This window comes from Pimephales promelas, chromosome 2 (genome assembly GCF_988280905.1).
Source record: "Pimephales promelas chromosome 2, fPimPro1.hap1.1, whole genome shotgun sequence".
NCBI classification, from domain to species: Eukaryota; Metazoa; Chordata; class Actinopteri; order Cypriniformes; family Leuciscidae; genus Pimephales; species Pimephales promelas.
The window spans coordinates 42,046,351-42,060,836 of record NC_142770.1 but is presented as its reverse complement, the minus strand read 5'-3'; the positions used below and the strand labels follow the sequence as shown (position 1 = coordinate 42,060,836).

General features: G+C 39.2%; 2 protein-coding genes across 2 annotated transcripts in view; both read left to right on the top strand.

Moving 5' to 3' along the window:
• The window catches only part of LOC148997433 (NACHT, LRR and PYD domains-containing protein 3-like), a 41,599-nt gene extending 33,451 nt beyond the window's left edge, over positions 1-8,148 (top strand). Inside the window, exons 5-6 of the mRNA XM_089122566.1 lie at positions 2,237-2,407; positions 7,923-8,148. Of these exons, the coding sequence (XP_088978692.1) occupies positions 2,237-2,407; positions 7,923-8,133 (382 nt within the window). The 3' untranslated portion in view covers positions 8,134-8,148. The remainder of the gene's footprint in view (positions 1-2,236; positions 2,408-7,922) is intronic.
• A 1,601-nt stretch (positions 8,149-9,749) lies between these two features.
• Positions 9,750-13,438, top strand: LOC148997432 (uncharacterized). Its single transcript, XM_089120014.1, has 5 exons — positions 9,750-9,799; positions 9,895-10,068; positions 10,315-10,488; positions 11,837-11,998; positions 12,763-13,438. Exons 1-5 carry the CDS (start codon positions 9,750-9,752, stop codon positions 12,770-12,772), a joined length of 570 nt encoding a protein of 189 aa, XP_088976140.1. The 3' UTR covers positions 12,773-13,438.
• The last annotated feature ends 1,048 nt before the right edge of the window (positions 13,439-14,486 follow it).

The following is a 14,486-nucleotide window of genomic DNA, read 5'->3' as shown; positions in this document are numbered from 1 at the left end:
CTCCCACAGGTTGTGGTCACCAGGCTGGGTCTCACTGACCTTCCTGAGTACGAGCTCCCACCCAATGTGGTCGCCAGGTTACAGGCCTTACCAGGCCTTCCTGGTCATGAGCTCCCACACACTGTGGTCGCCAGGTTACAGGCCTCAACAGGCCTTCCTGGTTATGAGCTCCCACATATTGTGGTTGCTGGGTTACAGGCCTCACCAGGCCTTCCTGAATTCAGAGTGAAGTACACAAACCCATACTTCACCTATTATTGTGGTAAGTCACCCGACGAGATGTCTTGTGCACTTTTTAAAATCCATTTCTTATGGTGAGGGTCACGCGCAGTATGCTTCGGTCCCTTCTTATGTGGCTCAGACCCCGGTCTTTCCTCGGGTCCCACTTTAAGAGTTCTTAAGAGCTAACTTCTGGAAGTAGCTCCCACTTGGTGTGGTTTTTCAGGTACACCAGGCTGGGTCTCACTGACCTTCCTGAGTACGAGCTCCCACCGGATGTGGTCGCCAGGTTACAGGCCTCACTAGGCCTTCCTGGTTATGAGCTCCCACATACTGTGGTCGCCAGGTTACGAGCTCCTGCATACTGTGGTCGCCAGGTTACAGGCCTTACCAGGCCTTCCTGGCCATGAGCTCCCACACACTGTGGACGCCAGGTTACAGGCCTCAACAGGCCTTCCTGAATTCAGAGTGAAGTACACAAACCCATACTTCACCTATTATTGTGGTAAGTCACCTGACGAGATGTCTTGTGCAGTTTTTAAAATCCATTTCATATGGTGAGGGTCACGCGCGGTATGCTTCGGTCCCTTCTTATGTGGTTCAGACTCCAGTTCTTCACTTTGGGTCCCACTGTAGATGTGTCTTTGTCGCAATACATTACGACAGGCACTTCCCTTGTTCAAGCTATCTCCCACAACTGTGGTTTTAGGTCTGATTAGACCTTTTTCGAGGTAGCCCAACATTGTGGGTCTGTCAGGTTTCTAGCCTCTGGCTTTCCTGAAGGATGAGCTTCCACATGCTGTGGTCGTTGGGTTTCAGGCCGCACAACGTACGGCCTTCCTGACATGAGCCCTCATGTATCGGAGCTCCCCACACATGGGGTCATCAGGTCTTAGGTCTCTTTGACCTTCCTGATTTTTGATCCCTCTCTTACTTCCTCAGTGCTCAAAAGCGAGCACTGGGTGGAAACTCGTGGATTGAGTGTACGATTCCCATTGGTTCGAGGTTGAGTCACACTCTCCGGAGGATCCCGTCTCTGTGATCCGAAACTCGATGGTTTCCGCCAGCTTCGCGGGCCTTCAGTTTTTGGATGCCTTTTCTAGGCAATTTCCAGAGGCTCTGTCTTGGACGGACAGGCTATGGCCAGACTGTGTGTCTTAGTACAGATCACCAGGCCAGCCTGGGGGCATTTCAGGAGGAGTGTTCTCCTGAATAGTGACTGGCTGGGGGTCTCTTTGGCCCCCTAGCCACACTCCCTAGAAGGGACCCCTTCTATTTTGAAGTTGTGGTCCTATAGCCTTTGAGCTGGCCCTGATTTACTCACGTTATTACGTTCTGGTTTTTCTTGGTTCATTAGCTTGGGCTATGACCGGTAGGGAGTGCTGTCACTGACAGCCCGATGTAACATAGGGTGAGTGGTTTCAGTTTTCCTTGGAATTACTGGTTCTGACAGTTGTCACTGCCTTTCGGCATGCACTCCCCTCAGCATGGCGGAGTGGGTATTTCGTTCCCCATAGCGTCATTCGACGTATTGTTGAGTTCCCTTCGAAAGGGAACGTCTCAGGTTACGACTGTAACCTATGTTCCCTGAGAACAGGGAACGAGACAATACGTCTCGTTGCCATGCCTCGGGGCCTGCCTGCAACAGCCCCTTCAGACGATATATAAATCACGGTTTCAAGGCGCCCTTCTTATACATCCAGATTGACGCGCTCATCATTCAAGCTGATGATGCACGGGCTGTCGCCGGTCAACCTGATTACTGTGAGTTGATATTTGATTTCAGACACCTGTCACGCCTGAGGCGTTCCCCATAGCGTCATTCGACGTATTGTCTCGTTCCCTGTTCTCAGGGAACATAGGTTACAGTCGTAACCTGAGACGTTTTTAAAGGTAAATAGTTTAACTCGGCCTCTGCTGTTTATGTATTAAATAAGTGGAAAATTTCATTCATATTAGTATATAGAAAATGTATTGTATGTGTTCAATCTAATTCTGTGTTGTGACTTTATTGTAGGTTAAATGATTGTAACTTAACAGACAAAAGCTGTTCAGCTCTGGCTGCAGTTCTTGGATCAGATACCAATCTGAAAGAGCTGAACATGAACAATAATAAGCTGAAGGATTCAGGAGTGAAGCTGCTCTGCACTGGACTGAAGAATATAAAGTGTAAATTGGAGATACTGAGGTAAGTTGAGCCACAGGAGTCACATGACTAGAGTGAGGTGCGATGACTGACAGGACGATGCCGGAGGCAAAAGTGCAAGATAACTTTTGTGAAAAAGATCTTTTATTTATTTGTTACAACGTGCCATATTAATCCTGTCATTGTGCTATTTTATTGTTGTTGTGTATAAAGGATTATTATGCTCTTAGGGCTAATTAATACCCGGTGGCAACCACCAAAGATTGTCCGATCAGAACAGTAAAGGATGCCCGTTTAGGAGGAGCCAGATGCACACACCACTCACAGACCACCAGGGCTGGATTAACCATTAGGGCAACTGGGCTCTTGCCTCAGGGGCCCATGACATCTAAGGGGCCCTGGGCACCAGGGGCGGAGTGGCAATCGGGAGAGTCGGGAGTTTCCCCTGTGGGCCGGTTGTGTTTTGAGGCCGCGAGGGCCGATCTGATCAAATTTATGTATTGCAAGTTGGCCATGCGCACTTGGGGCCCAAGCGAGGGGAAGAATTTTTTTTTTTTTACTTTTTAGATAACGGAGCGTATATTTGGACTAAGTGCCTGTCTTTTTAGCAAAAGAAGCTTGTCGCGAAATAGCTACGGTGGCGCAGGTCGTAGGGCTTGAAGCTTTTGATGCTCTCAACCCGAGTTCGAAACCGCCTTTTTCTGAACTCTCTCTTCTCCCTTTTCCCAACACATATGAGATGTAAAATGTATACCCTAACATAAAGGTCTCTAGGCTATATTTTGCCAACAAACTAAAATCGAAACCATGATATGGCTTTGTGCCTTTATAAAACAGCACAAGACTTTAAAGGGTTAGTTCACCCAAAAATGAAAATTAAGTCTTTAATTACTCACCCCCCATCCTGTACCAACCCTGTAAGACCTTCGTTCATCTTCGGAACACAAATGAAGATATTTTTGATTAAATCTGAGAGCTGGATCAGTCCTTCATAGACTGCCTAAGGGACTGGCTCTTGATGGCCCATAAAGTCATTAAAGAAAATGTTTAAATATTCCATGTGCCTACAGCGGCTCAATTATAAGTTTATCAAGCGACGAGAATACTTTTTCTGCGAAAAAAACATAACGACTTTATTCGACTATTCCAATACTTCCTTATGGGCACATGCGCGAGAACTGAGACGAGGACGTTCTCCTTCGACTACTTCTTGTTACCGGCTGCTCACGCCCCCACCAGGGGAGAAAAACAATCCAACCGTCTCCATTGATTTGCATTGCGAGAGGCTGCCTCCTTGTCATTTATGACTTATAACAAAAAAACAAAACAATGTTTAAAAGCTGCTGTGAGACAAAGAGTACAACAAACAAGCCAAATAACCCAGAAATTGTTTTTTTTAAGCTGATGGCTACTACTCTGAGAAGCACGCCCATAATTCATAATTTAACCTGAATCTATTTTATCTGAAATTCTGTACGTTGATTTATTTAATTTTTTTGTATCTGAATTTGTGAGCATTGAAAAATATTCATCGAAATTCAGGTTTTTAAAATGGAAATTTTCATAGGCCTGTTTAAAGGTGCAGTGTGGGATTTTTAGCGACATCTAGCGGTTTGGTTGCGAGTTTGCACCAGGTTTGCACTAAGGGCTTAGCCCACTGCTCACCCCTCCCTTTCGAAGAAGCTACGGTTGCTAAAACGGGACAAACATCTCGTCGGCTGAGACAGCAGAGAATAGCCAGAGTAAGACAAGAGTGTGTAACATTGTCACTGTTTCTGTACCACAATCCATTATAAACCACATCATGGATACAGTTTACAAAGCCATAGTCAGGTGAGGATCAAGGGTTTTAATATATAATTTAATATAATAATAGTGATCAGCTGATTGTCTCACAAACGTAACCAGCAGCACATTTCTCCCCACATATAGCAAACCCATAATACAGCGAGGGAGAAGAACCACATGAAACTATGCAGCTATATATTTTTTCTAACAGGGTAGTAAAAGTTTAGCTGGCTAATATGAGCTGTTACTGTGGCTGAACTGGTTAAAGCATAAAATCTTGTTTAACTCGACGCGTCCGCATGAGCCCAAAGGTGCGCGCGGCAAAAATGACATGATTGTAACAGCGTGCGCATTTCCGCATCCCATAGACACCATAAACTACACACAATAGGCTTTTTCTATGATTTTGAAAACTCTTCGCGATCGACTTAGATCTCTTACAAGATCGACGGGTTAGTGATTCCTGTAACATACTGTTTTACGATCAATGACATGAGTACTAATCAGCTGTCTTACGAACATAACAGCACATTTATCCCCACATAACAAACCCATAATACAGCGAGGGAGAACTAAGTTACATGAAACAATCCCAACTACATATTTTACACTACTGTAGCAAATGCAACATATAATAATATACTTATATACTATTCTCTACACTACTCACAAGGGAAAAGTCACTACTCACAGAGTTTATGGCTAGTTTCTAGCTTTCTGCTGCTTCTCTTTCAAGGTAGTGGCGAAACGCGTTCTGTAGCGCTGTGTGTTCGCGTTCGGCTACGGTAGAAAGATGACGTCACAATATGGCGACCTTCATAGAAGGGGATTCCCGTGGTAATGGAGATATAAATGTCTCATTTTAAGGTAATAAAAACATTACGGTTTATTAAGTAAGTTCTTTATACACCACTGAAAACATAGTTATGGATGTCATATTGCATTTCTGTTACAGTTTTTCTCAATTGTTTACACACAAATTCTGGTACTTGAGACACAATGACCACAACATGTAACTCATTCACCAACCCCCTGAACCAATTCTGATGAACAACAAGCACAATTCCTGCTTTACACTCAAATTGCAGCTCTAAAACACACTTTTTTCAAAACACTACACACAAATTCTCTGCATTTGGCACAATTTTCATGCAGAAAATCTCTTTTTTTCACGAGGAACACACTACCATTCAAATATTCACACTGACTCGTCACATGGACAAACACACGTCACACAGTTTTACAATTAGCAATCAGAGCTTTAGCATAAAATACCAAAACCGAAGAGAGGATGCAGCATAGATTTTTACTGTAACAGCATAAACATTTTCTGTTGTTTTGTATGTAGACCACTATATACAACTTTGTGTTGATTGGGGTGTATGAAATGTGCGATCTATTTCTCATTGTTTTTGTGGGAAAAATACAGTAAAATATATTTGTTACCGTGTATTTCTGTTTGCTATGTGGGGTTTTACATTGATAGTAGTGTTTTACATTGAGCACATCAGTGTTCAACTAGTTCTTATAAATGTCTTTTCATATAATGGTTTGTGTGTGTCATTTGAAAACAAAATAACATTTTGAGAATATATAACATTGTTTTGAATGTAAAGTTTCATTTTGCACTAGAATTGAGGGGTTTTGCCGATTGTGTGTGTGTTTTTAGATTTGTGTGTAGAGTTCTGAGAATATGAGGCATTCTTTCAGAAAATGTGTGTAAACAATCGAGAAAAACTGTAATAGATACTCAACTTTTTGACATTGCACATTGCACCTTTAAATTTCAGAGGTAAATTCGAAACAAATAAATTCATACGCATGGTTTCCAAAGTAAAATAATTTCAAAGGGGGGAATTCTGAGCAAATAAATTCAGACAAATGTTTTTCAAAATAAAATTGAATACAAAACTAGTATTCAAAACTAGTAAAAGTATTTGGTGGCTGTTAAATTTCAAATAGTTATTTCTCACATTTGCTTCCATATTTTTACGATACTGTATGACAATCGCGGGATAAGAGGCAAAGATAATCGTTAGTGTGTGTGTGTGTGTGTGTGTGAGACAGAGAGAGAGAGTGTGTGTTAGTGTGAGAGAGTGTGTTCGTGTGTGTGTGTGAGAGAGAGAGAGAGAGAGAGAGAGAGAGAGAGAGTGTGTTAGTGATGAGAGAGAGAGACTGTTTTTGTCACTTAAAGCAATTTATTGCAAATTATTTTATTTTTTCAAATGTTTTTCAAAATAAAATTGAATACAAAACTAGTATTCAAAACTAGTAAAAGTATTCGGTGGGTGTTAAATTTCAAATAGTTATGTCTCTGATTTGCTTCCATACTTTTACATTACTGTATGACAATCACGTGATAAGGTGTGTGTGTGTGTGTGTGTGTGTGTGTGTGTGTGTGAGAGAGAGAGAGAGAGAGAGAGGAGAGTGTGTTAGTGTGAGAGAGAGAGATGAGAGTGTGTTAGTATGTGTGTGTGAGAGAGAGAGAGAGAGAGGAGAGTGTGTTAGTGTGAGAGAGAGATGAGAGTGTGTTAGTGTGTGTGTGTGTGTGTGTGTGTGTGTGAGAGAGAGAGAGAGAGAGAGAGAGAGGAGAGTGTGTTAGTGTGAGAGAGAGAGAGACTGTTTTTGACACTTAAAGCAATTTATTCCATCATTAAAGTTTAAAAAAATAAATACATTTATTATTCCATCATAGTGACTATAACAAACCATTCACTCTGTCTCAGTGTATTACAGTTGTTTTACTATCAATGCCAACGGCGAGAGAATTTAGTTTTGCTGTGGACAAATGACCTTACTTTGCACAAGGGTAAAAATAAGTCTCATAAGACACTTGAGTAAAGGCTCGTGTGTTTTGTGTCTTAATCAATCTTTCCCACACACATATAAATTATAACTCGTACTCGTCGCTCTGTCCATTTCAGCAAATGACGTTTTGTGAAGGCCTCTCCTGTTGCTTTGGTGCTTTTCAACATGTGCATGCACCCCCTGCTGGTAAAGACGTCTAACAGCAGATAGAGAGTATGCTCAGTAATCTACTGCTTTTCCTGCAGTTTCTGGATGTCACCGTTGAATTTACTGTCGAATTTGAACCACTGAATTTGTGGAAGCGAATTTTCAAGGTGGAATAAAATGGACCGAAAATTGCCTGTTGAATATTATAGGTTGTATTTTTTTAACAGTTTGAAAATTTTGGAAGTGAAATATGAAAGGTGAATATGGATTATTGAATTTTTAATAATGAAAAATGTTTTTAATTGAAATATTCACAGCTTAAATATTCAGCCATGTTGAATTTCAGCCCATAAAAATACAATGGATTAAAATGCAAGCAGGGTTAACGCAAAGCTTTTTTTTTAATTGGTGCAATTCAACATGCTTTTTGTTTCAAAAACATTAGACATTATTTTACTTCCATACACTTCCACCTCACATTCAGCCAATCACACGCTCTGAAGGCACACTTCAACCTCAGATATTGTATATCATGCATACAAGAATCAAAAGTTTAAACTAAAACACTCAATATTCATTTATTCACTCAATATATCAGTATATATTTATACGCAATATCTCACAGAGTCTAATTTTACAATAAATTTCTACAAACATTTTCACTTTAGTATTTTGTGATCTGATGAAGATGAAGATCTCTCTTCCTCCTCTGTTTTATTTGCTGATGAAGATGATGTGACTTTACAGAATAAAGAGTCTCTAATTTTCTTCATTCTCTCTCTCTCTCTCTCTCTCTCACTCTCTGCTAATGTAGGTTAAGATACTGTGATATGACAGATGAAGGTTGTTCTGATGTGTCTTCAGCTCTGAAATCAAACCCGTCACACCTGAGAGAGCTGGACCTGAGCGGGAATAAACTAGGAGACTCTGGAGTGAAAAACCTCAGTGATCTACTGATGAACCCACAATTCAAGCTGGAGAAACTACAGTTAGTGTCATTATACTGTACAGCAATTACAGTGTGACTGAACTTTATTTATTTGAAGACAGCAGGGCTTATGTTTCATTGGTTATAGCAGTGCACTTTCTGGGGGTTTACTTATTGCTCACATTTTTTTATATAGTTCTTTATCTTTTCACAGTTTTTTATCTAGTTAGTAGAGTGTAGTTTGTATTTTTTTTTATTCCCAGCATCTGATACAATGCACTGATTGTGTACACACAGAAATCTGCCTTTTCAACAGAGAATAAAGAAGAGAGACGTCAAATAAATAGTTAGAAATGAAAGAGAAGAAACAGTGTCTTCCAGCGCACAGAACTAGTGTGACTGGGTTTTAAAACAGACTATTGGAAACTAAATGCTGCTGTATCTCTTCAATAAGATGATCATCATAGATGTGAACTATTGTTATTTCTCTGTCTTCAGTGTGAATGATTACAGTATTACAGAGAAACAGAGTCTCATCCTGACTTCAGCTCTGAAATCAAACCCGTCACACCTGAGAGAGCTGAACCTGAGTGGGAATAAACTAGGAGACTCTGGAGTGAAAAACCTCAGTGATCTACTGATGAACCCACAATTCAAGCTGGAGAAACTACAGTTAGTGTCATTATACTGTACAGCAATTACAGTGTGACTGAAGTTTATTTATTTGAAGACAGCAGGGCGTTTCATTGGTTATAGCAGTGCACTTTCTGGGTTTCCATATTGCTCACATTTTTATGTTTTGTTGATCTACACTGTGTGTAATTATTCTGTGGCTTAGTAAATATCACAGTAATATTTAACTTTATTAACTTAATAAAATCTCTGAATATCATTGGCTTTATTGTTTGAGCTAAACGTACCAAAATAATTGTCAAAAATCCAACAGTTAATTTCATCTAAAATTTACAGTTATATATTTTTTTCACAATTAGAATTTATTATTTGACTAACCAATAATTTATGTATAATACACTTAACATAATTGTGAAATTTCTATCAAAATATTTGAGATTGGAGAATTAAACTTATATGTTTCAAGAACCACAAATATTACTTAATTCAAATCAATATCATAAATATATTTAACACACTCTTGAGAGATTGAGCAGATTTACTCAGTTAAAACAATTTTATTTGTTAATGTACAGATGCAGTTACTCAGATCTACTTAATTTTTTACTTACATTTGCTCAGTTTATACAGTGTATTGTAATTGATTTCACTGCTTTAAAATGTAATCAATATTTTTGATTGTTTCACCAAAATAAATTAGTAAATCATATAAAACCTTTTAGAGTGTAGATGAACAGTTCAGATGCAAAAGCCTCTAAATGCCATTTGAAATTTTCTTCTTTAATGATGATTTTTATCAAACTTGTATATTTAATTTTAGTAATTTCACTTAAATAACAATTAATAGGTAATTATCATTGCCATTTAAGTGAAATCACTGAACTTAAATATACAAGCTTGATAAAAATGACCATTCTAGAAGAAAATTTCAAATGGCACTTAGAGGCTTTTGCATCTGAACTCTTCAGATAGTAATTGTTCAATTCCCAACATCTGATACAATGCACTGATTGTGTACACACAGAAATCTGCCTTTTAAACAGACAATAAAGAAGAGAGACGACAAATAAATAGTTAGAAATGAAAGAGAAGAAACAGTGTCTTCCAGCGCACAGAACTAGTGTGACTGGGTTTTAAAACAGACTATTGGAAACTAAATGCTGCTGTATCTCTTAAATAAGATGATCATCATAGATGTGAACTATTGTTATTTCTCTGTCTTCAGTCTAAGTGGATGCAGTATTACAGAGAAACAGAGTCTCATCCTGACTTCAGCTCTGAAATCAAACCCGTCACACCTGAGAGAGCTGAACCTGAGCATGAATAATCTAGGAGACTCAGGAGTGAAGCACTTATGTGCCGTACTGAAGGATTCACACTGTAAACTGGAGAGATTGAGGTCAGTCACATTCACACACAAGAATCAAAATGCTTAAAATCACTTCAACTGTTTAAACTAGAACACATTAACATTATATTTGTACAAACATTTTCACCTTAGTATTTTGTGATCTGGTGAAATAAAGCTGAAGATCTCTCTTCCTCTGTCTGTTTTATTTGCTGATGAAGATGATGTGACTTTACAGAATAAAGAGTCTCTTATTTTCTTCATTCTCTCTCTCTCTCTCTCTCTCTGCTAATGTAGGTTAAGATACTGTGATATGACAGATGAAGGTTGTTCTGATGTGTCTTCAGCTCTGAAATCAAACCCGTCACACTTGAGAGAGCTGGCGCTGAGCGGGAATAAACTAGGAGACTCTGGAGTGAAAAACCTCAGTGATCTACTGATGAACCCACAATTCAAGCTGGAGAAACTACAGTTAGTGTCATTATACTGTACAGTAATTACAGCAGTGGCGGGCCGTGTATTTCACACCTAGGCCGTCTGTCCTACCTGAATTAATAACTTTTAATAGTGTATCAGCGTAAAGACTCTCTATAATTGTTGTTTTTATTTTGCACCAGCAGTTATTGGGTTATGCGGTGAGTTCGGGAAAGGCCGGTAGAGAGAAACGAGCGCGTGAGTTCGGCTGGTGCGTTTGTAAAGTGGTTCTTGCGTTACGAATCCGATTATAAGTTCAGAAACGAAGCCTCACTTATCTTGTCGTTCAAGGGTTAACATAGTCCCTTTTCAGACATTACAATAGTATGAATGTTTGAAAAAAATTAAGTTTCGATCATAAATTTATACAAAAAATGAAGAAGAAAATCATATTCACCACGGGGAAAAAGCATATACTCACCAAAATTACAGATTTTTTTTTACACAAAATCCATCCTTATTTCTTTCCTCAAGAAGACTTCAATTACTGTTGTACAGGTTCTAACTGCGTTTCAGTTCCAATAATGTTGTGTCTGTCTCGTCTTATTTCTAGCATAAATTTTAATTTGCTTTATGGCTGAGAGTGCCTGTTCGACAGAAGCACACAGTCACCGCAAAACATGACGATGTGTACAGCTGCCCCATGCTCTCACACAGAGTTTTGACCAAAATCAACAAGATCAGCGGGACTTTTGCCTTCAAAATCATTCGTTTCATAACTTACATTAGTCAGTTCTGTTTTTTACCCGGAGAGATCGAAGTCCCGTTACTCTGCGTTTAGCTCAGGCTGAATAAGGGATTTTTTTGCTGGGGGTCGAGGAGGGAAAGAAACATTAATTTGTGGGTTGAAATCTATTACATCTACAGGAATATATTTTAGTTTATGCAGTTCGCTACAGATGCGGATACTACCAGTAATAGTACGCGCATCCAATCAAAGAACGAGAAAATACAGATGTTATTATACGCCTGCTAGATGGCCCCGCTGCAGTCAAAGCGAAATCTGATTGGCCGATTAAATCTGACGGATTATCTGATTGGTTAAAAAACAGTTTCATTGGCTTTCATTTTAAGCTACAGGCGCCTGCACTGTCGATACTGAAGGCCTTGCGGGCCCTGACGGCCCACCACTGAATTACAGTGTGACTGAAGTTTATTTATTTGAAGACAGCAGGGCTTATGTTTCATTGGTTATAGCAGTGCACTTTCTGGGTTTATTAAACTAAAACACTTTATTCTCAATATCTGACAGTGAGTCTGAGTTCACATTATATATCTGTAAAATTCTTCACATTCATGATTTGTTTGTAAGATAATCTCTCTTCCTCTGTTTGTGTCTCTCTAGTCTACAGTGCTGTGGCATTACAGATGTTTCTTCTTTAACTCAGTCTTTGACGAACTCAAAAGCTCTGCAGTTTTTAAAAGAGCTTGATCTGAGTGTCAATATGATTGGAGACTCAAAGCAGCGGCTCAGAGACGAGCTACGAGACTCAAACTGTGTCCTGAGGTGAGGAAACATCACTGAGATATTAAAGACATCTTCATTTACCTCTGATATGTGAACAAACCTTTTTGTTGCAAAAAAGGGTTTGTGTGAGAACATAGTGTGAAGTTATTGAAATGTTGAACACAAAGGAGGAAAGAGAAGAAAAGCTCACTGTCACAGCTTTATACATCAACACCTGCTTTATGAACTGTGTCAGTAGAAGTGAATCATTTGAGTGTGAAACAGACTTGGTCAGATTGTAGGAAACGCTGCACTCCTGCTAAAATCAGTGCAGTTCCAGCTTCAGCTCACAGCGTCCAGCTCACATGAGCAATGTCTCTGTCTCTAGTGTGTTTTTACTGTGACAAGCAACACGTCACACTACTCGACACTTACTTTACTCTCAGTTATTTACTAAGAGCCTACAAACATGTTTAAACTAGAGGACAAACGGCTTTAACTAAAGGTTTGTGTTTAACTCAAAATAACATTAGTATTTGCTCGCTGTGGTTTATTCCATACGCCGTACACTCATTAGTTTCTCCTTTACAGAGACTCAATAGGAGTCGCACCGACACACACAGACACACATATCAACATGATTCAGATTTAAATCTATTATATTTAAATACACAAATATCTCTATCCAAGATCATGTAAAATCAGTAATTAATCTGATTACAGGAATTCACTTGAACTTATTTTTGCTCAAAAAACAATAAATTTATAATATCCACTTTGTTCCTCTGAACACTGATTGTTTTCTCTTCTGTTCCACTTTACAGAGTAGATTAAGATCGATCATAAAACGTCAGTGGATTTCCATCAAGGTTTAAATCTGTGAAACGGAGATGAGAGGAGCAGAAACCATCAGGTGATCCACAGAAGAGTCTCACTGCTGTCTATGAGGAGAAATACATGTGTAAATGTGTTTCATACAGGTGGAAGAGACTCAGACTTCTCTATTAAATAAAGCAGCGTGTGTGTTAGCATGCGTATTAGAAACATGTGATATTGAATGATTAATGTTGGTTTATTATTCAGCCAAATGATGGTTTAGTTGTAATTAAAGGTGGAACAGAGGAAGAAGCTCAGATGAGTGTCAGCAGAAATCTTCACTATCAGGCCTGCAAATATAATAATGTTTAGACTAAACTCATCCAGAATTATTCAGATATTTCTAATCATGAACGGGATTGTCAAGTATAGCACATACATGTTTCAAAAGATATAAAGATTACATGTAACCTTTAAACCTTCACATTATCTCTGTAACATTTTATACACAGAATATGTTTATTGTTATTGTTTTATTGTATATGAAGTTAGTTAGTGTGTGTGTGTGTGTGTGTGTGTGTGTGTGTGTGTGTTGCTGATGCACAGATGTACAGTATATTGTGTTTGTTCTGTGGATGAAGTCTCTTCTCCTCTACAGACCGACTAAACATTTTCCCCAGTTAACAGCATTTGTGTGTGTTTCACTCGCTCCTCAGATAGCAGACGGATGTGGGCCACTTCAGGCGATGATGCGGCACTGCAGGCCTTCTTATGGCCCGACAAAATGTGTGTGAGTCTGAAGTGGCCCATGTGTAAAATGGCAAATATGGCCCAAATATTTTAAATCACATGTGGGCCTTTTTAGGCAAAGATGCGGCACTCATGGCAATGTGTAATCTGAATGTGGGCCTAAAGTGGCTCATATGATAAATAATGAATATGGCCCAAATATCACAAACCAAATGTGGGCCACCTATGGAAAAAATGTGGCACAATCAACAATGACTAATCTGGGTGTAAACCAAACATAACCCACATATGTTGCACAGGGCCGGATATAGGCATGGGCAAGGAGGGGCAATGCCCCCCCAAATGCCGTGACTGCCCCCCCAAACGTGATGGCATGCAAAGATCCGAAATTTAAAAAAAAATTTTAAGAAAAATGGTCAGAGTGAGCGCTCTCTGCTCTCTATCCCTCATCCAAAGTAGCTACTGGTCGCAACCTCGCAAAGGCCGGTAGCGATGTTAATTTTTAACAAAACACGTACGTCACGGAACAGCGACAGTGGCGTATATGGTAGAGCGTGTCGTTCGTAAATGAACTTTTGCGCTCGGACTCGAGTTCGAATCCGCCTTTTGCTGAACATGAGACGTAAAATGTATAAACTAACATGGTCTCTAGTGTTATATTTTGCCAACGAACTAAAATCGAAACCATGATATGGCTTTTTGTTTTCATAAAAGAGCACAAGACTTTTAGAATAGGCATTCTGTTTGTGCTGGGTATTTAGAGAAACGTGTGCACTTTGCTCACGCGATCAGCTGGTGTTTGTTTCCCCCTAAATACAAGTTTAAGGTTTATTTCTTGCAAGTGTAGAAATAAGGACAAAAGTATTTTAATTTTCCTATATTATAGTGTAATGCAGACTAAAATATACATTTAAAATATACATTTTCATATAGTAGCCTAAATAATAGGCTATATGGATTTTACGTCATAGGAATAATTATA